At 56.2% G+C, this 22,236-nt stretch overlaps 1 protein-coding gene across 6 annotated transcripts; it reads right to left on the reverse strand.

Moving 5' to 3' along the window:
* On the reverse strand, window positions 1-21,795 carry CSNK1E (casein kinase 1 epsilon). Of its 6 annotated transcripts, none has more exons than XM_024761637.1 (10): window positions 21,720-21,795; window positions 13,108-13,218; window positions 12,824-12,972; window positions 11,279-11,507; window positions 10,086-10,256; window positions 8,637-8,785; window positions 4,352-4,544; window positions 4,109-4,248; window positions 3,448-3,510; window positions 1-2,557 (listed from the first exon to the last, which is right to left on the reverse strand). In XM_024761637.1, exons 1-9 carry the CDS (start codon window positions 21,793-21,795, stop codon window positions 3,478-3,480), a joined length of 1,251 nt encoding a protein of 416 aa, XP_024617405.1. In that variant the 3' UTR covers window positions 1-2,557; window positions 3,448-3,477. The 6 variants fall into 6 exon arrangements, with proteins under 6 accessions (XP_024617405.1, XP_024617406.1, XP_024617404.1 ...); XM_024761638.1 differs by having other exon boundaries at window positions 1-2,904; XM_024761636.1 differs by having other exon boundaries at window positions 1-3,510.
* Window positions 21,796-22,236: the final 441 nt, after the last annotated feature.

Raw genomic sequence — 22,236 nt, forward strand, 5'->3', positions numbered from 1 at the left:
AAAGAGTAATTTCAAGTTACTTCTGGGCACTATACTCTGACAGTTTCCTTAGATACATTCTAAGGGGGAAAAAAAAACCTGTAAAAAACTTTTTACTCCATAGGTATACTTTTTTTTGTTGTTTGTTTTTGGCCACAAGGCTTGTGGGATCTTAGTTCCCTGACCAGGGACTGAACCTGGGCCCTCGGCAGTGAGAGCTTGGAGTCCTAACCACTGGACAGCCAGGGAATTCCCATCCATAGGAATACTTTTAGTAGTAACATTAAAATTGTAATTTTGAAACTTACGTATATTATAGGATACAGCAAATAAGCACATTAGTATTAATAGGATCTAAGATTTTCACTGCAAAAGATATATAAATTAAAATTTTTTTTAAAAAAAAGGTTAACTCCTTGTATTTCCCCTTAGGGCCCACAGTTGGTAACATCACACTGTTTGATGTCAGATGGGAGGGGCTAGGAATCACCAACTATACTGTCACCCTGCTCCAAGGCAGGTCTCCCTGTGGTTCACTGCCTACAATGCAGGGAGCTCTGGCATCTCCTGGTGGTTAAGAAGAAGGACCCACCTTTGCCTCAGCCTCACAAGGAGGGCCAGAAGGAGACCCTTTATCAGGCCTGAGCCAGGCTGTGGGGTCATAGGGTCTTCGAATGCCAGCACTGGAAGGGACCTGAATTATGAGGGTTTTGAGCGATGCCCAGGACTTACAAGCGGTCTCTCAGAGCCCTCCACCTCCTCCCCAGGCTGAGCTGTTGCCTGTGAGTGGAGATCGTGGCAACAGTGGCTTTTGGGTTAATGAATGAGAAGCAGGAAAGTAACGTGTGCTGGATAAACATGGACTGCTAGACAAATTCTTGTATAAGCTGGCCAGACAAAGGCAGCCAAGGCTGAGGGCTGTTCCTTTATCAAAGCTTGGCCGAAGGAACTGCCCAGGCTCATCTGTGGCACAGGTGCCATTGGACCCAGGAGAGCTGTGGTCCTGGGCAAGTTATTTTACGTTCACACTGTTTCTTCATCTGAAGGCAGGGAGATTAACACCTAACTCAGAATTAATGGCTAAGATAACTCAGAATTGTGGATAAGACAACGTGAAGAGCGTTTTGAACTTTCCTATTCAGTGTGGTCCTGGGCTGTGGACATGAGCTGGAACTTGTTCGGATGCGGACTCTCAGGCCCCACTCCAGCCCTCCTGAGTCAGAAGCTGCTTTTTTTAAACGAGGTCCCCAGGTGGTTTGTGTGTGGTCTTTGAAGCACAGGGTTAAAACAGTCCCAGGGAGGTACCAAGTACTCTCCGAGTGTCCTCAGCCATCCCCGGCTCCCAGGTCTGCTGGACAGAAGCCCCTAGAGCAAAGAGGTGGGTGGACCAAGGGCTGCCCATGTCACTTTATCCTTTTCTACTTTATTACTTCAAATTAACAACCACAATAAAGCTCAAAAAAGTCCAATATTTACACAGGAAAAAAGTACAAAATTCCCCCCAAAGTTCATCAGTATTTTTTTTGTTTTTTAAATTACAAAGTAATAAAAAGCTTTGCTCTTTAATTAAAAAAAAAGAAAAAGAAAATAAAGGGGAAACAGAGGTAAATAAATTAGGAAATACACACATGGAAAAAAACAAACAAAAATAAAGTAAAAACGAGTGTTAACTAGGCAGGATGGATAAATCCAGTGCCCAGGCCTGACCCCAGGTGAGTGTCAGGACCAGGGAATTAATTTATAACCCAGGAGCCAGATGCCTTCTGGAAGCAGTGTCCACAGATTCTGCCCTAAGACCAGAAAAGGGGGACCACAGGCTTATGACAGTCTCAGGGGTCAGTGGTGTCAAAGACCCTCTGTGCCCTCCTTGAGGGACATGGAGGTCACCGCTCACCCCCATGTCCTTGTCAGGGGCATGAGAACACAAAGTCGGCCTGGCAGGTGGGCGGCACACCTGCTGTCCTGGGAGATACAGGTCAGATACATACACACACGCCCGCAAGGACTCCTGGCCCCCCTGCCTCACTACCCCCTCCTCAAGGTCTCTGTGGACGGGCAAAGAAGGGACCCGAACGCTGAGGGGGGCACTGGCAAAAGCCCAACACAGAAAGTCGGCGGCCGTCATCTCAGGGGGGTGGGGCTGCGCACGTCTCCCGTGGTCCCAAGGCTCATGGACACCCAGTGGGACCTGCCTCTGACCAACCAATCCATTCCCCCAGCTCCTCAGGCCACCTCCTGAGGGCCCGTGAGGACCTGCTGCAGCTCCAGTGCAGAAGTGCCCCCCTCCCAGCCACGTCAGGCGGCGGCCGTGGCAGGGCCGTGGCATCCGCCAAGTGGAGCCTGATGTCTGGGAGCGTTTGGCAGCCTGAAGGCTGTGGGCAGCGGGAAGTGTGAAAGGACGAGGATCCTCTATGCCGAGGGCATCCCATCTTCTTGCCATTGGCAAAAAAAGAAAAAAAAAAAGACTCGAAATAGAATCCATCGTTGGTTTTGTGCTGGGTTTTTTTTCTTTTTGTTCGAGTGGTTTTTTTTTCCCCATCTTTTTGTTGTTTTTTTAAAAGAAAATACAGTGAAGACACTAGAAAGGGGGAGAGAGAAGACAGATCAGGTGCACATCTGCCTCTGGCTACCCATCTGCCAGCGGCCTTCAGCTCCTGTCTTCCTGCCCCAGAGGCTTTGAGCTGGTCCCTCTCTGGGGCACAAAGTAGGTGCTCCATTTTCACAGAAAAGACACAGAACCTCTCTCCCTCTTTTTGGTGAGCAGCCAACCCCCAGCCACACATCTGCCCCACCCTGCCACGGATGGACTGGTTCCTGGGCCTGAGGTCTGACGAAGGTAAACTCCGATTTATGCCCCAGAGCTACCTGTGGAATACATTTCCAAAAAGCAGATCGTACTCAAGATGTCCTGGTGCGAGGTCAAGCCTGTGAAATGTAAGCCGCTGCCAGCCATGTACATATTCCCCAGGGAGATCCGACATCCCCCTACGTACCGCCAAAGGAGCCCCAAGCGGGTTCCCAAGCGGGGCCCGAATGCAGAGCTGCGACATCCCACCTCAAGGCCTCGGGCAGCCACAAGCTCCATGGAGGCTCACACTAGCCAGAGGGCCTCTCCTGGGCTTGCGGAGCCACCAAGGGCCTTCTTTGACAGCAGATAAACTCCTAAGTACAGGGCCCTGTCTTCCGTGCTCTGCATGAATGAAGCGTTTAACGGCCCAGAGGCTGGGACAAGGCTAGAGCCCTGGGGAAGGTCGGGGTGTGGGGCCCCGGACTCAGTCCCTGCTACCAACCTTCCAGAATAGTTAAGGCAAAGCGGGGATGGAGGACTGCCCCACGCAAGAGGGAGTTTTCCAGCAGAAGTTAGCTGGCGTGGGCCGGGCCCTCTCAGCGCACACACTGGGCTCCTCCAGGGGGCCGTGGGTGTTTCCAGACCTGATGGGGCTACGTCTGCAGCAGACGTCGGCTCACCTAAGCAAATACTGGTCCGATGGTGGCTCCTCACTTCCCGAGGTGGTCAAATGGCACGCTTGTCTTTGGGAAGGGAGGCAGAAAGGTGGGAGGGGTGAGCTGCTGGCCACCGCACTTCGGCAAGTCTCTCCCCACCGTGGAGCCCCACCCCCAACCCAAGCCCCTCAAGCCAAGGGCAGGGGTACGTGATCTCAAGGACCCGGGATGTCTCTGTTTTGTAAGACAAGAACCCTGCCCCCAGCGACAAAGCAGCTGCTCAAGGCCACATGTGAATGGAGCCGCTGGACTCCCAGCCTGTGGCCTGTCCTGCTGAGACTCCTCCACCATAGGCAGGAGGCCCAGAGCAGGTCTCCTGCCCACCTCTGCCGGACCCCTTCCCTGGGCAACCCCGGATTCCCCCTTCCCAACTTCCCTAGCCCAAACATGGTCCCTAAGTGGGGCCAGCCGACAGGGTCCACCCATCCCTCCATGCTGTGCGGACCGGGACGGCGGGGGCTCGCTGATGGCAGGGACCACGAGCCCCTCCTCTGTGAGCGCCCCGCCGCCCACGCAGGCTGGGCCCCTGGCAGAGGGCTGGGTTCCAGCTCTACTGCCTGCTGGGGCGGTTACCTCTCCTGGCTCGGCTGTGAGGCACAGAAGGGCTGGCGTGAGGGCAGCTCACCTGTGAGGCTGAAATCCGGGAGACCTCTTGCCGCCCAGTGAGGTCGGAGGACGAGACGTTGGCGGGGGCGCCCCTGTGTAGCCTCATGCTCACCTTCCTCTCTCTGTCGACCCGTGAGATCGCTCTGGGAGAAGTATTGCCTGGAGAGCGAAGCGGGGGGAAGCTGCCCTCAGCACCTGGGGCCTGGCCACCCCGCGCCCCCACCCCCCGCCGGGCCCCGCGCTGCCCAAGGTGTCTGCTCACCAGCTTGCTGGATGCGGGAGGCAGGGGTGGAAGCCACAGGCTCGGCCGCACTGCGGAGCCGACTGGCGGTGGCCCCAGTGGGTGGGCCAGGGGGCAGGGCGCGGGTGGCGGACCCCCGGAGCTGCCCCATCCTCTCCTCGCGCTCGTGCTCTCGCCGCTCCCGGTCCACGTCCTCGGGGTTCCGGGCTGCACCCTGTGGGTGTGACATGAGACCTGGTCAGCCCTGCGAGGTCAGTGTGCTCCGGGATCTGGCACTCCCTCGGGGTCAGAGCAGGGGGAGGCAGGCCAGGTGGGCGTCTTGGGGAAGTGGCGTCTCAGAAACCCTCTGGTCCGACCTCCTCCCCACAAAGCAGGAAGCCCAAGAGACCTGGAAATGACCCATGATCACACCGCCCAGAGAAACAAAGACACGCAACTGCCCGGAAGGAGGAAGCTGGGCCCGAGGGGCAGAGGGAGGTCGCATGCCCCAAGACAACCAAGGGTACTCCGTGGCCCTCCCAACCTGGGTCCCCTCCGTGTACAGAGGGGCCCCAGCTCCTCAAGGTTTCCAAATACAGCAGGGCAGGTGTTCAGAGGCCCAGAGAGAGAGTTACAAGGCTAGCTGAAGGTGGGGCCAGGACTCAAACCAGGCTTCCCAGTGCCTAGCCAGGGAATCTTTTCAAAGGGCTGTTCTTCCCCTGCCCCTGGACCTGGCAATGGCTTCTGGCAGGTGCTGTGGGGACCACAACCAAGAGGCCCGGGGGACCCGCACAGATGCTGCCTGCCTTGGGATAGGAGCTGGAGAAGGAATGGGCTAGATGCCCCATGGAAGAAAAAGAGGCCCAGCAGGCAGGCTGTGGCAGAAGGGATGCGTGAGCCCCTGGGGGCTCTGCCGTCTGGCCACAGCCACCCCCAGTGCAGGAGGAGAGGAGGAAGGCCCAGAGAGGAGTGCAGCATGGGAGCAGCGCCAGGCCGCGTCACCTAATTGGTCCTGGGGTCGTCCACAGGGAAGGGCGGGGGCTGGCATGAGGGGGGCCGCATTTGTGGAGAGACCTGCAGGCCGAGTTGGGGGCCTGCTCACGGGCCACGGGGTGCGGGCTCCTGCAACCCTGTCTCTCCCAGAGAACTGGCGGAGAAGGCCCTGCTGTCCTTGGGAGATGGGGTAGGGGTGGCCCTTTGACTTTAAGCAATTCCGAGAGATAGCAGCTGGGGATCAGAATGATCCCTGAATCCTACTGAAGAACCAAGGCCCAGAGAGGCCTCAGGACCCTCCTGGGGCCACACAGCTCAGAGCAGAGCTGGGGTGTGAACCCAGGCTTCCGCCACCCGGTCCCGCTCTGCTCTCCGCACCCCCAGAGGACTTAGCAGAACATTCTAGGGATGCACATTCCCAGCCCTCCCACCCACAAGCCTGGAAGATGGAAGCACCAGGGCACCATCTCCCGACCTCCACTCCTCACCCCGGGTTCCCACCCACTCAATTACAGATTGGCAAAGAGAACGTCTGGCCAGAAGCACAGCAAAACCTATGATACGAGCTGCAGCAGCCACTCATTAAACATCCCATCCCATGGCCAGAGGGCACATCAACCCCACAAGGCAGGTATGAACTCACTCCCTGGTGGGAGAAACTCAGGCTCAGTGAAGCCAAGGGATTCACTCAGAGGTGCACAGCCCAGGGGCCGTGGATGAGCGGAGGGCTGGAGCCCCTGCCCTTTGTGACCTCAGGAGGCTCAGGCCAACGGCAGGCTCAGGCCCGCGGCAGGCTGAGGTGAGCTACTCTCTCCATTTCCAACCAACCCAAGTGATGCCTCAAGAAACGCACACCAGGGAGGTCTCTTGGCTTTTTATTTGCCCATGTGAAAACACAGAAAGGTCAACGTCAAAGTCACACAAGCGTTCACCAGTGTCGTATGGACCCCTGTCCTTGGCTGTGTCGAGTTTCCACCTGGTCAGCTAGTTAGACCTCGGAACACAGTGGCTCTGTGTGCTGAGAGCAGCACCCCAGGCTCCAGGTATCCGGGGATTCCAGGGCCCTGATGCCAAATGATATGAGGCGGCCACTCCAAGGAGGGAAGTTCTCAGTCAAGGGCAGGATCCTTCCCATGGAAGAGTCTGTGGCCCACGGCGTCCAGCATGGTGTCCAGTCTGCTGGTAGGTGCTGATGAAGGTTTCTTGCGGGGAGGGGGGTGACGTGGGAGGCGCTCGGCCTCGGGGTGAAAGGTGGAAGGTCTCCATCACGTGTCTGCAGATACTTCTGCCCCCACTACAGTGGTGACGGGTCAAAGGTGCCCAATTATCCAGTATGATGGCCCTCAAGTCAGAGATCGGGGCAGGATAAGGCTGTTGGCACCTTTGCTCAGCTTCTGAGTCCAGGGCCTGTCTCTAAGGGAATCCCAGGAAGGGGTCAGCGTGCCAGCAATGGGTGGAGAGCGTGCTCCCGGCCTGGTTTGAGGCAAGATCTTGTCGGCTGGATGGTCCCATGAGAAGCTCTGTGAGGAGCCATCTGGAGTAGCAGGTCCCACAGAACTTTCTGTGATGATGGGTATGTTCACATCCGCCCTGCTGGGTATGGCAGCCACTAGCCAGCCGCTTGTGGCTCCTGAGAACTTTAAATGTGCCAAATGCAACTGAGGAAGTACGTTTTCAGCTTTAATTAATTTTAATTAAAAATTAGCCACATGTAGCCAGTGGCTACCACGTTGGAGGGCACAGGCCTGGACGATGCAAAATCCATTCCTGGAGCTATACCGAGAAAAGGGCCAAACTCAGCCCAGAACCAGGCTCAGGAATGACTTTCTACATGGATGAGCAGGTACCCAGTGCCCTGAGCAGTGCCCTGGGGCAAGAAGAGCTGGCCCCGGGCCCTCAGCTGTGCTCCCAGCCGGAAGGTCTGGGGTGAAAGGTGCCCCACTGCCCATCTCTCACCCCTGGTGCCCTTCGGCCTGTGGGACCCCCAACCTCTGCCCCACTCCTTAGGGAACAGTACCAGGCCACTGTATGAGAGCCAGAGGGAGGAGGGGCACAAGACCAAGTGCCGATCCCAGCGTCCTGGAGAACAAGGCCTCGGTCCTGAGCATCTGGTGGGGCAGGCCGAGGGCACCCACCAAGAGGCACGCCACGATGGAACGCCGTACACGGCAGCGGCGTTTAATGAGTTCAGGTTCGATGCAGAGGCCACCGACAGGGCCTGGCTGAGGCTGCTCCTGGGCCCACTGCCACCAGGCCCCTCCAGGGCAGTGAGCATCGTCCCTCCTTCAGGCTCTGTTCATCAGGCAGCCGATTTGTCCCCAAGAATCTCGCAGCGGGGCCTTCTCCATCATGCCTCTCCACTGTACTCCCACCATGCCAAGGGATGTCTCCTTGGGCCTAGCCCCGGTGGGCTCAGGCACACCTGGGGATGTCAGAACTGGGGCCCTGAGGTCCAGACCACAGGCCAGGAGTGTGTGTGGGGCAGCTCCTCCATGGGCCTATCTGGAGGGTCCTGGGTGCCCAGGGGTGCCAGGCACCTGGAAGGGACAGAGAGAGCACAGCAGGGGCTCAGCCTCTTGTGCTCACCCCACCGAGCGGTATGTCTTGGAGGCCAGGTCTCGGAGGGTCCTTACCAGTACGTGGGTGGGTACATGGACCCGGCACAGGCACAGGGGCGGGGCCTGGGCAGTGCAATAGCGTCGCTGTCACGGGGCTGAGCCTGGCTCGAGGAAGCCCCCTTTTCCAGAAGAGACGGGAAACAAGACATAGGATTTCACAGATTCCGGGGCTCTAGGCCCAGCTGACTACAACAGTTCTCCCCACCCCACCCCCAAGACTCTTGAGAGAGAGAGAGAAAGAGAGAGAGACAGAGAGGAGGCGCCTAGCAAGACCCAGGGTCCCATGACCAGGAAGAAGGAAACCACAATGAAGGGGTCCAGGCAGGCCAAGGGGGCCTCAGTGAAGGCCGCCACCTGGGAGGTACAGAGCAACAAGAGCAGGATGGTGTAGGCCACGATCAAGACAGCAGGGGGGCCCACCAGCGCCATCCGGGCCCCACCCATCCAGGCGCCCACGATGGACTCGAGGCCCAAACAGGCCCTTTGGGTGTGGTGGGAGGTGGTGCCCCGCCTGGGCCCCGCTGACCGCAGCAGCACGTGCCGTCAGCACAGATGACGCTGGAGTGGGAGGAGAACGGGGGCTCCGGGACCCCGGTGACGTCACCTGCACTGTCCGGCTCATAGCTCCCGTCTTCCGGGAGCCCCGCCCGCTACGGGGTCACGTTGGCTTTCCCAGTCCAGTCCCCCAAGCCCGCCTCGGCCTCCAGGTGACTCACGAATTTGAGCATGTTCCAGTCGAAGACGTAATCATAGGAGAAGCCCTGACGGTGGAAGAGGTTGCGGAAGAGCTGGCGCAGGTAGGAGTAGTCGGGCTTGTCATCGAACCGCAGCGAACGGCAGAAGTTGAGGTATGTTGAGAACTCAGCTGGTGGAGGGGACATAAGGTGTCACCATGAGGCCCATGTGCCCCCAGGGCCCCCAACAGCCGGCGGAGTCCCACCCAGCCACCGTCCCCACAGATACTGCTGGTCTAAGAGGGGTCAAGACAAGGTCCAAGAGGCCGTCCTCCCTACAACAATCCATGAACTTCAGCCTGTCAAGAGCCCGATGGGAACTCTAAGCCCCAGGAGGAGAACTTCCCTTTCCTCCTCTGAAAATCAGAGGCAAGAGAGGACCCTTGTGAGACAACAGGAAATATACATATTGGCTCCTGCCCCTGGGCCCCTAAAGCCCTTGTACCTGCCTAAGTGGTAAGGGCAGTAGGAGTGTCTTTTGCTCTAAGGAGGAGACTCTGGGTTAGGGCTCCCGGATGGGGGCAGGTCAGCAGAAAGACCAATCCATGATCAGAAGCTTGGAATTTCCAGCCCTCAGCCCCACCCACTTCTCTAGAGAAGGGAGAGGGGCTGGCGATGGAGTTAATGATCACCCGTGCCGACGTGATGAAGCCTCCATAAATATCCCAATAGCATGGGGTTTGGAGAGCTTCCCAGTTGGTGAACACATCCACATCAGGAGGGTGACACCCCCCAACTCCACGCACAGAAGCTCCTGCTTTCGGGACCCTCCCAAACCTCACCCTACCTATCTCTTCCACTGGCTGTTCATCTGTATCCTTTACCACATCCTTTAATAATAAGCTGGTAAACAAGTAAGTGCTTCCCTGACTTCTGTGAGCCCAATTAATCAAACCCAAGGAGGGAGTCATGGGAACCTCAGGTTTATTTATAGCCCATCAACCAGACGCACAGGTGGCAACCTGGACTCGTGACCGGCATCTGAAGTGTGGTGGGGACAGCCTTGTGGGACTGAGCCCTTACCCTGTGGGATCTGACACTACCTCCAGGGAGATAGTGTCGGAACTGAGTTAAACTCTAGGACACCCGGCTGGTGTCAGAGAATGGCTTGCTGAGGGGAAAAGAACCCCAGACCTTTGGTGACCAGAAGTGTCAGAAGTGAGGTGTTCCGTGAGAGTAGTGAAGGAGACTCCCAGGAAGAGGAAGGTCTGGAGTTCTTCCTGACATTCAGCCCTTACGAGGTGAGGCCGGAGTGTGGGCTGGGGACACTCGCTATTTACCAGCCAGGCCTCCCAGCTGTGCCTGAACAGTGGCAGAGCCTGTGATTGACGTTCTGGTGCCAGGCAGTGGTAGCCCAGGACAGGCTCGTCTGCCCCTCAGAAGGGGCCTCAGGGGTCCCAGGCTAACAACCTGCCCCACTGGGCTACTCACAGGGGTAGCCTTTGCAGAGGACCTCAATGGGCGTCGACATCTTCTTCTCGCTGATCCGCTCGTACTTCTGGCGCTTGGTGGCCGCTTTGAGGCCCTGCCAGGGCAGGGAGCCCAGGTTGAAGTACATGAGCACGTAGCCCAGACTCTCCAGGTCATCTCGACGGCTTTGCTCTGCAGAGTCAAGGACGAGGTGAGGGGCAGGGTCCACTTGGGCTCCCGGCTGGTGGGAGTCAGGACCCCTTTCTCCAGGACATGCTCCTTGATTGAGGGGAACAACCCCCCCCGTGCACCCAGCACGAGCCCCACCTTGTCACATGCTGGCTTGCTGCGGCCCCACTACGAACAGGCACTGTTATCACCCCCTTCTACAGAGAAGGGGCCTGAGGCTGAGCTTTTCCAACACAACTTAGGCCTAGTTTTTCCAGCTCAGGCTCTCATTCATTCAGCAACTATGCAGTAGGCACCCCGGGGCCTTCTTGCCTGGCCCACCCCGCGGATAAGGCTCAAGCAGTGGCATCAGACAGGGCTGGGGTCAGTTCTGACTTTGGCACTTGCTAAGCTGTATGACCTTAAGCGACCTGTGTCACACGGTAAGCCAGCATTCCCCACACGTAAAAATGAGGAAACAGGGCTTCCCTGGTGGGGCAGTGGTTAAGAATCCGCCTGCCAATGCAGGGTACACGGGTTCGAGCCCTTGTCCGGGAAGATCCCACATGCCACAGAGCAACTAAGCCCTTGCGCCACAACTACTGAGCCTGCGCTCTAGAGCCTGCGCGCCACAACTACTGAGCCCTCGTGCCGCAACTACTGAAGCCCGCGCGCCTAGAGCCCGTGCTCTGCAACAAGAGAAGCCACCGCAATGAGAAGCCCGCGTACCACAATGAAGAGTAGCCCTCGCTTGCTGCAACTAAAGAAGGGCTGCGCACAGCAACAAAGACCCAAGGCAGCCAAAAGTAAATAAATAAATTTATAAAAAAAAAAAAAAATGGGGAAACAGCCTTGCGCACCAAGGCTGCTGCGGGGATGAGTAAGGCACGAGAGGGCGGGTGCTCAGCACCCCACAGCTCTTCTTGTGAAAGAGAAGACCTGCCTGTGCGGCCAGCCAGGGGAATAAACCCAGGCTGCAGAAGGAAAGCCAGGGTCCTGGCCAGCAGCCTGTGGGTGTACTCTGCTCCCGGGCCTCGCTCACTCACCAATGCCCAGGTGGGTGTTGATGGAGGCGTAGCGGGCAGTGCCAGTCAGGTTCTTATTTTCCCGGTAGGGGATGTGCTGGTGGGTGCGGGCGTCCCGGTACTTCTTGGCCAGGCCGAAGTCAATGATGTACACCAGGTTGCCCTTCTTCCCCAGCCCCATGAGGAAGTTGTCGGGCTTGACGTCCCGGTGTATGAAGTTCTTGGAGTGGATGTACTCAATGCGGCTGATCTGGGGGAGGGGAGAGCAAGTCGTTCAGCACACGTTCCACAGAGGGGCTGGGGCCGTACAGATGGAAAACACATCCGTGGTCCCTGCCATGGGCCGGGGGGAGGGCCAGATCAGTCTGCAATCACCATGTATGATGATTTCAAGGGTCAGGTCACGGAAGGCTTCCTGGAGGAAGTGACAGTAGAGAGGAACTCTGAAGGAAGAGTTCATCAAGTTCGCTGTGACAAAGGAAAGAGAGCAAGGCAGGAAAGCGAATGGCAAGATCTAGAAATGAAGCCCAGAAAGGCATTCAGGCCTCACCTGCCTGGCTCTACACCACAGAGGACATGAGAGGCCCTCAAGGGACCAAAGAGGCATCGCGAAGGCTGTTCTGGCAACCAGACTGGGGGGAACAGGAGGACCAGTGAACCCTAAACTTGGCAGGGGTGACAGAGATGGAGCAGACCGACAGGATTTGTCCCCTGGCTTCCAGAGGACACCAAAGTAAGGCGGACACACAGGCCCTTGTCCTCCTTTAAACAATGTGTTAGAAACTTAAATTAACATATAGGCACACAATAGGTCCTCTGGCAGCTTGGTCCCCTCCCTGGGCCTCAGGCTTCTGAGTATCTCCTAAACCCTTTTTGAGTCTCCTGTCCTATGAGAATCTGACAACCCTCCTCTGCACACACACATCTAGCCTAAAACTGGAGGATGTTTGCAGACGTTCTGGAGGGCAGCCACAGCTACAGACCCCTATGTAACAAGATCTCCACATATCATTCCAGGGCTAGAATTCTATGCTTTTAAAATTTTCTTTTCCTAAAATTTTCCTCCTTTGAACTTATAAAGGGATTGAGGACCTAAGCATTGCTTGTCCGTGGGCTCCTGCTCTGGTCCAGGCACCGTGTGGCATCCCAGGTGACCGCACAACAACCCAGCAAAGGGAAGACGCTCCTGAGGAGACCGAAGCCCAGCAGCTCACCTAAAGTCACCCCACGGGGACAGGACCCAGGTCTGTGCGACAACAGGCTTTACACTCACCTGAGGGCAGGGTCCCAGGCCTTGCCCGGAAGCCCAACCGAGCAGGTCTGGAGTGGAAACTGGGAGCCTGCATTTTAATACCCCCTCCTTACCTACCCCCCAACCATGGCTGATGGTCAAGGTCCCGTGGTCCTGGTCCAGGAACCAGGCCCGTCCTACGTCGCTGTCACTGCCTCCTGCTCCAGCATCCTCCAGCTGGGTACCCAGTGCCCACTGGCACGACGGGGCAGGGGAGGTTGGAAGGGAAGCTGGGAGCCCAGTCCCCAGCCCGAGTGGGCAGGTGGGGGACTCACCATCTGGTCGGCCAGGAGCAGCACCGTCTTGAGGCTGAACTTGCGGGAGCAGAAGTTGAAGAGGTCCTCGAGGCTGGGCCCCAGCAGCTCCATGACCATCACATTGTAGTCTCCCTCGGCTCCGCACCACTTGATGGACGGGATTCCCACTGAGGGGGACGCAGGGCTGTCAGGGTCGGTCACTCCCCACCCGGCCCAGCCCCAGGGCCCCTCCCGCGTGCGCAAGCATGCACATGCACAGAGCTCCTCAGGCCCCGCCCCCTCCAGCCCCCTCCAGCCCTCACCTCCCCCCTGCATCATCTTGTAGAACTTGCTCTCGATGTGCAGCTGGGGGTGCTTCGTTTTCACACACTCAAGCTTGATGGCAACTTCTTCACCAGAGGCGATGTTGGCACCTGCCAGGGGCAAGGGACCGGGGTCACACTCAGCAGGGCAGGCAGCACCAGACCAGGACCAACTAAGTGTCTGCCCCCAAGCAGCTCAGCGCCCCTTGGGGGAGGCTGTACAGAGGGCCCAGCACTGTATCCAAGGGAAGCGGACGGACTGTGGGACACAGAGCAGGCACCTGACCCAGCCTGGGTGGGAGGGGAGAGCCAGAGCTGCAGCTCATGCCAGGGGAAGGAGGTGAGGGCTATGGACCATTCAGAGAACCGGAGGCTGGGGCAGCAGGAAGGCTGGATGCGAGGGGGCTCAGGGCACAGCCGAAAAACGCTCACAGACCAGTAAGGGGAACTTCATCCTGGAGCGTGGGAGCTACTGAGGACTCCCGAGCTGAAGACAGCTAAGGTCATTGGGGTGTGGGGATGAGGAGGAGAGAAGGGAGGGGGGCAAGGCTGTCTCAAGAAAGACCCAAATCCCCGCTGCACCTGGCCTCAGTTTCCCCAGCTACAGTAAGGGGTGGGCTGACTTGGAGGGCTGGGGGCTAGGCTGAGAGGCTGGTTCCTTCTTGGGGCCAAGCGGGACTGAGCTGCCACAACTAAACGGTGTAGTCTTAGCACACAGACAACAGAGAAAGTCCGGAGGAGGGCACAACGACTGGAAGAACGGAGGACAGGCAGGATAAAGCCAGCACCTCAAATCAGGGGACGAGATGGGGCTATGCAACAAACGTCCTTGGAATAACTGGCATCTGAGGAAAGACAGCCCAGCTCACAGCACGCACCGGAAGTCCAAAGTGGAGCAAAATATAGTACGGGGGGAAAAAACCGGAGTGTAAGTTGGCTCAGCCACTTCAGAAACCAGGCTGGCCTCTACCTGGTAAAGCTGAACCCACACAAACCCTCGGCCAAGCCAGTCCACTCCCAAGTGTATGCCCTTCAGAACCGTGAGCACCGGGAGGACACGAAAGGACCTGCACAGCAACAAAGACCACAAAGTCCAGCACCAGAAGGATGGCTACAGGGTGGTGCAAGCGCCCCGGGGATGCCACAAACAGTGGAAGGCATACCCGATGGCTAAGCGGGTGGCTCTCAGCATCTGAACCCTGAGTGCAGACAGCAAGGAGCAGCACCGTTCACAAGAGCCAGAAGGTGGAGACACCTGAACGTCCATCAAAATAGGCATGGATAGGGCTTCCCTGGTGGCACAGTGGTTGAGACTCCGCCTGCCGATGCAGGGGACACAGGTTCGTGCCCCGGTCCGGGAAGATCCCACATGCCGCGGAGCGGCTGGGCCCGTGAGCCATGGCCACTGAGCCTGCGCATCCGGAGCCTGTGCCCCGCAATGGGAGAGGCCACAACAGTGAGAGGCCCGCGTACCAAAAAAAAAAAAATAGGCATGGATAGCAGACTCTGCCTGTCCCTGAGAAGGAACGGCGCACTGACACATGCTGTGGCATCAGTGAACCTTAAAAACACTACGCTCAGTGAATAAGTCACACACCGAAGGGCAAAGAAATACTGTCTGATTCCATTACATGAAATGCCCAGAACAGACGAATCCATGGAGACAAAGAGTAGACTGGTGGTTGCCACAGGCTGGGGGCAGGGGGAAATAGGATGGGCCTGCTTAATAGGTGCAGGGTTTTCTTCTGGGTGATGAAAACGTCTTGGAACTAGGTAGGGATGGTGGTCGCACAACACTGGGGCTGTACTAAATACCACTAACTTGTGTACTTTTAAAATGGTTAATTTTTTGTGTGAATTTCACCTCAATTTAAGGAAAAAAAAGAGGAAGGAAGAGACAGAAGGATGCAAGCACAGTTCTAATTGTCTCAATTTCAAAACACACAACACTGAAATATATATAGTTTAGGGATATAAACATGCGATAAAACTAACAGAAGAGAATAACTTAAAATGTCAAGATAGTGCTTACCTCTGTGTGGGGGAAGCAGAGGGCGGGACGGGGTGGGGTGGGGTACCAGGGGCCTTCAAGGTGACAGGTAATGTCCCCCTCCAACTGGGTGTTGGGAAGGATGCCTTATACCATGGACATGTTTTATACATTTAATAAAAAAGTAAAACAATGAGATGTTAGAAGAAAGGAGCACTGCCTTTTAATTTGGGGGTAGGCAAGGCTTTTTATCCTGACTTAAAATCCAGAAGCCATTAAAGGAAAAAAAAAAAAAAAAAGGCTCCCTTCCCTCCTCCAAAAAAAGGAATCCCTCTCCACGGCAAAAACACCAGAAACAAAGTCGTAAGAAACAGTGCACACTCTAATCAATAGCAAAGAGCTAACATCACACTAATATATGGGCACCCACAAAGCAGCAGGAAAAGGACCAATGACTCCATAGGAAATAGGGTAAAGGATTCAGACACACTTCACAGAGAAAGAAAGAAATCATTAGTATAAAAATGGCTTACTCAGGGACTTCCCTGGTTGTCTAGCGGGTGAGACTCCGAGTTCCCAATGCAGACGGCCCGGTTTCGATCCTGGTCGGGGAACTAGGTACTGCAGGCATGCTGCAACTAAGGGTCCCGAGTACCACAACCAAGACCCAGAGCAGCCACAATAAATGAATAAATAAATATTAAAAGACCACGCCCACCCAAGCTGGCCTGCGCTCTCGGTGGGAGGGGTCACTCCTCCCCAGCGGTTGCCGTGTGAACCGGGGAAGCCTGGTTGCAAGGCCTCTCGGCTCCCTCCAGCTCCCACTCTGGGGACTTTACTCGATACCCTCGCACGGTGCAAAATAAGGCCTGGACGAGGCTGTCCACTTAGGCTGTTTGCAACAGTAAAAGCTTGGAAACAACCCAAATGTCCAGCAGTGGGGACTGGTTAAATAAAGAAAGGCCCATCCATAAAACGGAACACAATGGAGAAAGAAAAGAGGAAGCTCTCTCGGTGCAGAAGTGGAAAGAGCTCAAAGATACAGGAAGTGAAAAAGCAAAGTACAGAACAGTATGTATTATATGCTCTCCTTTCAGTGGTTAAAGAAAAAAGTGCAGAAACAATATGTATCTGTGTTTGTTTGTATCAACATAAAGAAACACTCAAAGGGAACATGAGAAACCAGTCAAGACTGGGCAGGGTTGGATAAGGACAGGAGGGGAAAAGGACACTTCTGATACCATGTTACGTCTTGTCATTTTTTTCAACACCTTTGTTGAGACATAATTCACATTCTACACAATTACTTCTTTAAAGTGTACAATTCAGTGGTTTTCAGTATATTCACAAGGTCATGTAACCAACACCACAATCAATTTTAAAACACTTTCACCATCCCCAAAACACCTGCATCTCTTAGTGGTCGCTCCCCATCTCCCCCAACGCCCCAGCTCTAGGCAACCACTAATCCGCTTTCTGTCTCTATGGACGTGCCTACTCCTGATATTTCATATAAAGAGAATCATGGGATATGTGATCTTTTGTGACTGGCTTCTTTCACTTAGCATGTTTTTGTGTTTTGGTTTTTGGTTTTGTGTTTTCATTTCTGAACCACTTAAAACTTAAAAAAAAAAAAAAAAAGTGGATTCCCAAATCCAGTGAGCAATGGGAGAGAAAGTGCTTTGCAAACTGTAAAGTGCTTTTGACACGTCAAAGCTCATCACTGGGGAGAGCCTCACACGTTTCCAGGCAACAGTGAGGATGGGGGTGGGGGTGGGGGGGAGCTGGGGCTCACTGCAGTCCACTGGCCATGCAGTGGGAGGAAAGGCTGCAAGGGCTCCTGCTGTGTGAGCAGGACCATCCCAGACTGTGGTCACAGCACGTGCAAAGGCCCGACAGGAGCGGGTGCAGTGAACGCTGGGTGGTCTGGTGCAGCTGGAGCTCGAGGTGGCTGAAGAAGACAGTGGAAGAGGTGAGTCAGGGGGAGATGGGAAGGGGCTCAGATGCCGAGCTACGATCCTGGCCATGAGCCTGAGACTCCAGGGGCACTGCTGACGCCCTGCTCTGGGGCAGTCCTGTGCACCGCAGGGTGTTTACCAGCATCCCCGACTCTACCCACTCGCTGCCCGCAGCACACCCCCACGCTGAGGTGAAACAACCAACAATGTCTCCAGACCTTGCCAAACGTCCCCTGTGAGACAAAATCTGGCCTCCCTCCCCTTGTTGAGACCCACTGGTGTATTAGAAGGCTGCTGCAATTGTCCAGTCGATGGCGGCCCCGCCCAGGCAGGGGGAAGAGACCAAGAGACACTGGATGATGCAGGGCCTTCAGCACTTATGACTCAGCAGATTGCTCAGGGAGCAGAGGTGCCCGGAGAACGTCCCTTCCCGAAATGGGGAGGTGGAGGGGAAAAGCCCTTTGTCCCCTCGAGCTCTTACACCATCCTGCCAGTACTACTGTTTGTATCATATGAGGAAACGGAGACACCAAAGGTCAATGACCAAATGCCACACAACTTTCCTGATCAGGGACCTAAGCTGTCAGGCAAAGGCTTCTGACCCCAAGCAACTGCTGGAAAGCTGTCACAGCTGCCTACGGGTCCCACCACCACCAGACCCCTGCACTGCCTCTGAACTCTACCAGGAAGCTGCCAGTCTTCTCTCTGACCTCCCTCACTTCTCACAACCACTGACCTGAGGCTCAGAGAGGATACGTAACTGGCCTGAGGTCACACAGAACTGGCTGGGGCAGAGCCAGGATCTGAAACTTAGTCTCTAGAACCCCTGCTTTTTTCTCTACTCCAATTCCCTAGCATCTCATTCATTCAATCACCAGACGCATACCGAGCTCTGGGCCACCTGAGGCAGCCCTGCCCTGGAGGAGCTCAGCTCACCTTCCGTGGGAACAACAAAGGATAACTTTGATTAAGTGAAAAGTGCCAGGCAAAGGCGGCAGAGGTGGCCCCTCGGAGAACAAGCAGCCCTGTAGGGGGACGAGCCAGTGTGGAAAACAAACTTGGATGTAGAGAAGGGCTCAGACCTGGCCAGCCCTAGAGGGTCTGGGACCTCGGCAAGTTCTAGGCGGGGAGGGGGATGATCAAGCTCAGGCGGGAGCTCACAGACGGTACAACCGGGGGGCCGGGCGGGACTGCAGGCGGGCAGTACCCACACCATCACCCGCTGGGGTGCACCACTCCTTCCCCCATCTGCAACTGAGGACCAGACTAAGAGGTGTAGAGAGCTCCTGAGGCACATGGCCAGCGGCTGGTAGCGTGGGTGGCACAGGCTCGGCCACTTCCGGACCCCACGCAGCCAAGGTGAGGCCCTACCAGAGCTGGCCCCGCATGATGCCGAGGGGAGGGGGAGGAGGGGCTGGAAGAGGAGTATAGGCCTTGCGGCCACATCCACAAATGTGCTCGCCTTCAGCGGATCCTGGAAAGCAGGGCCTGCAGGCCGCGCCCAGCCCCACCTGCAGAGGCCATCTGGAGTCAGGCCCTGGCACTGGCACCAGTGACAAGGATGTGGCCAGAGCTTTGAACAAAGGGAGCCAGTGAGGCCAGCCGGGGAGGCCCTACAATCACTACCAGCCCCACACCAGCGAGAGGGGCCCGGGAAGGAGCTGGCAGGACACTGCATCAGGCCAGGGTCCCCGAGGCCTGTGCAGCCAGCGAAGGCTGGACAGTCAGCAGAGAACCAGCTCCCTACCCCCCAGCTCAGGCCCAAGAGGACCCAGTTCCTGACAGTAGCAAATCCTAACCAAGACTGAGGGTTGGGGGACAGACACAACATAAAAGCACCACTGCAGGGCTGAGCATGTGCAGAGTTTTTGCATGCTGTGACCTCACTACTTCTCACCATCCTGGAGGCCTCGCAACTCCATTTTACAGATGGGGAAGCCAAGGCCGGCAGAGGTCATCACTTGCTCAAGGGCATACAGTGAGGAAAAGAAACGCCAGTACCTAAACCCTGGTAGAATTTACTCCAAAGCCTGTACAAAGGGGAGTAAACCCGGACCTAGTTTTTAAAATGAACTAGATGGGGGCTTCTCTGGTGGCGCAGTGGTTAAGAATCCGCCTGCCAATGTAAGGGACACGGGTTCGAACCCTGGTCCGGGAAGATCCCACATGTCGCAGAGCAACTAAGCCCGTGCGCCACAGCTACTAAGCCTGCGCTCTAGAGCCCACGAGCCACAACTACTGAGCCCTCGTGCCACAACTACTGAAGCCCGCGCGCCTAGAGCCCATGCTCCGCAACAAGAGAAGCCACCGCAATGAGAAGCCCACTCACTGCAACGAGGAGTAGCCCCCACTCACCGCAACTAGAGAAAGCCCGTGCGCAGCAACTAAGACCCAATGCAGCCAAAAATAAATATATTTTTTAAAAAATGAACTAGATGATTACTGGATAAACAGGAAGTACTGCCCCCAGCAAGGTCCCACCACAGGGACCAGGGACACTGACTTTCTGAATGACCTTGGATTGCCCCTCCATCTATGGGCCTCAGTTTCCCTTCTGCAAAGAGAAGGCCTGGGGCTGGGTGTTGTCTAGCAGCAGGTATGCACCAGCCAAAAGCTGCCTCTCCCTGCCCTTTGCCCTCAAGCCAGTGGCTCCAGGCTTCAGTCCTGAGCCCAAAGCCTCCATGATAAGAGGGTCCTTTATAGCCACCCCAATTTCACACACAGTAAGGAGATGGGCACCCCCTTTCACAGATGAGAAGAGAGGCTGAGGCTCAGATCCCAGGTCACACAGCACATGAGAAATCGACTGGGGACCTGAACTTGCCCCCATATCCCCACCTTCTTCTCTCCTGCCATAAGTGAAGCCGCTTCACAGGCCCCTGCACGTCACAGCCCCCATTTCCTCTTTCATTCATGTGAGAGGCCTTCATTGAGCCCCCACGTGCTGGGCGCCGGGGCGAGAAGGTGGACACAACCCAACGCCTCCCCGCCTCCCCCCAGAGGGGCTCAGAGTCACAGAGCAAACCTTTCCAACAGCTCCAGCCTGCACTGTTCCTTCCCTCTGTTCTGAGCTCTGCAGTGCTTACAGGAGGGTGATCTACTAGGTATCTGACAATGACCTGCACATCTGGCTGGCACTTCACAGTTTACAAGATGCTCTCCCACGCGCCCATTTCACCTGTGCCTCATGAAAGTCCTTAGTGGGCCAGGCAGCAGCATCACACAACCTTCACCAACCGCACAAAGCCAGGTCTGACGGCTCTCTCCCACGTTTTGTCCTCTACACTCTCACTCCCGTGGAGGGCTGTGGGTAGAAAGTTCGCCTTTTCTAGTTTGTTTGTTTGTTTGTTTTCTTTTCTTTTTTGGCCACGCCACACAGCTTGCGGCTTGCGGGATCTTAGTTCTCCGATCAGGGATCAAACCCACACCCTTGGCAGTGTACGTGCGGAGTCCTAACCACTGGACCACCAGGGAATTCCCTGTCTTCTCTAGTTTTGGAGAGAAGCCTCGGTGGCCAACTTGATTGTGCCGCCCCCGTCTCAATGTGTGAAGCAGGGACAGCTCGGCACCATCTCTAGAGGCTGTTGTGAGGGAAGACAGCATTCAAACAGGGCCCAGCCCAGCCTGAGTACTGTCCAGAGAGTGTGGGCATACGTGTCCCCCTCCCCTCTGATGGGGAAGGGGCAGCTCACTGAGAAGCAGATTTCATACCCTAAGAGGGTAGGGACCCAGATCACTGAGTAAGAGAAAGCCCCCGAGTTCTGAAGCAACAAGCACGGCACGCTGACCTGTCAGTTTCCTCAGCCCAGGACAGAACTGACTTATTGTTCTTTTCCCAGGAGGGAAACAGAGGCACAGATGCTTCCAAGGGCACAGGGACAGGAATGGGGAGAAACCCCAGGGGCTGCCACCTTGCTCTAACAACTCCAATCCACGATTACCAACACAATCTCTCCCCTCCAGACCAACAACTGCCAAGGAAGGGCCGCGCCCCCTGACTGTGCCCCCGCACCCCCAGGGCAGCTGAGAAAGGGGCATTCTCCTGGGTCAAGGACGGGGTGAGATGTCCGTGATTTGTTTAATCAACAACAAGAGAGCAAACTCAGACTTTCAACAGGAAGCACATCCAGGGAGAGAGATCCTAAAAGCTAAGACCGACCCCCGCCCCAGCCCTGAGGTTGGCCCTGAGGTTACGGGGGAGCCTGCGTCATTCCGAAGCCTTCCTGGGCTGAATTCCAAGAGGCCGGACCACAGGGAGGGGGCCTAGCTGGGAGCAATCAGCTTGCTCAAGCCTCTTCTGTCCACCAGCATCCTTCCCCCAGGAGACAAGAGACAGGGGTGCTAACCGAGCTTGAGTTTTCTCGCGCCCAGCTGGAGACCCAGCTCATCTGCAGCTAGAAACCAGAGTTAAAAATACACTCCCCTGCCCAGACTGCAGCAAGCGGGATCCCATCCTGCCCTGACTGAGGAGCCCCTCGGCCTGCCTCACCCCCAGCCTGCTGCTTCCCTCCCCACCTGGGACGGTTCTGGGGACAAAATGACCAAAACATGCCACCAGAGCCACGTTCTGACTTCAAAGCATGAAATGTTGGCATCTTTCCTCCTAGTGCCCAGGGCTGTCCCAGGGGCTCCAGAGCCACTGAGCTGGAGCCAGAAGCACTCACCTAGGTAGATATCTCCGAAGGACCCGCTCCCGATCTTCCGGCCCAGGCGGTACTTGTTCCCCACACGTAGCTCCATGGTTCACTCTTGCTGCAAAAGTAAGCAGAAACACAGGGTCAGAGAAGAGGGAAGCTGGGAAGGGGGCCTAGCTCCCAGAGCCCACTCTTCCCCCACCAAAGGTCAGGAAAAGCCACGAGAAACTTAGGACACCACCATCCTCCCTCCCACCGTCCAGGAAGGGATTTGGCCTTGCTTTGCCTAAGAGCAACCAGGTGTCAGGTAGCCCAATAGCCTCCACCTGTGCTGAGGCTATTAGAACAGGTGTCAGTGTAGCCAGGCAGAAGGGGGACTAGAGACAAGGCCCAGGAGGAAAAGAGCAAAGCAAGCATCTCCTCGGGGGTTACTCATTCAGGGACCCTCCGATAGGAGCCTCTCAGAGGCAGGCCAGTCACAATGGGCAAAGACTCTGATAGGAAAATCAAGGACAAAGGGGGTGATGGGGAGGTGGGATGCAGGAGC

This window comes from Neophocaena asiaeorientalis, unplaced genomic scaffold (genome assembly GCF_003031525.2).
Source record: "Neophocaena asiaeorientalis asiaeorientalis breed wild unplaced genomic scaffold, Neophocaena_asiaeorientalis_V1.1 scaffold473, whole genome shotgun sequence".
NCBI lineage: Eukaryota > Metazoa > Chordata > Mammalia > Artiodactyla > Phocoenidae > Neophocaena > Neophocaena asiaeorientalis.

Bases quoted from the DNA above. Each gene is read 5' to 3' on its own strand.
- CSNK1E (XM_024761637.1), bottom strand. From the start codon at position 21,795: ATGGAGCTACGTGTGGGGAACAAGTACCGCCTGGGCCGGAAGATCGGG. The intron at 12,973-13,107 runs GTGAGGGCTGGA...CGTCCCCCTCAG, and splicing joins CAAGATGATGCAGGGGGGAG to TGGGAATCCCGTCCATCAAG. The intron at 10,257-11,278 runs GTGAGTGAGCGA...TTGACTCTGCAG, and splicing joins CAACACCCACCTGGGCATTG to AGCAAAGCCGTCGAGATGAC.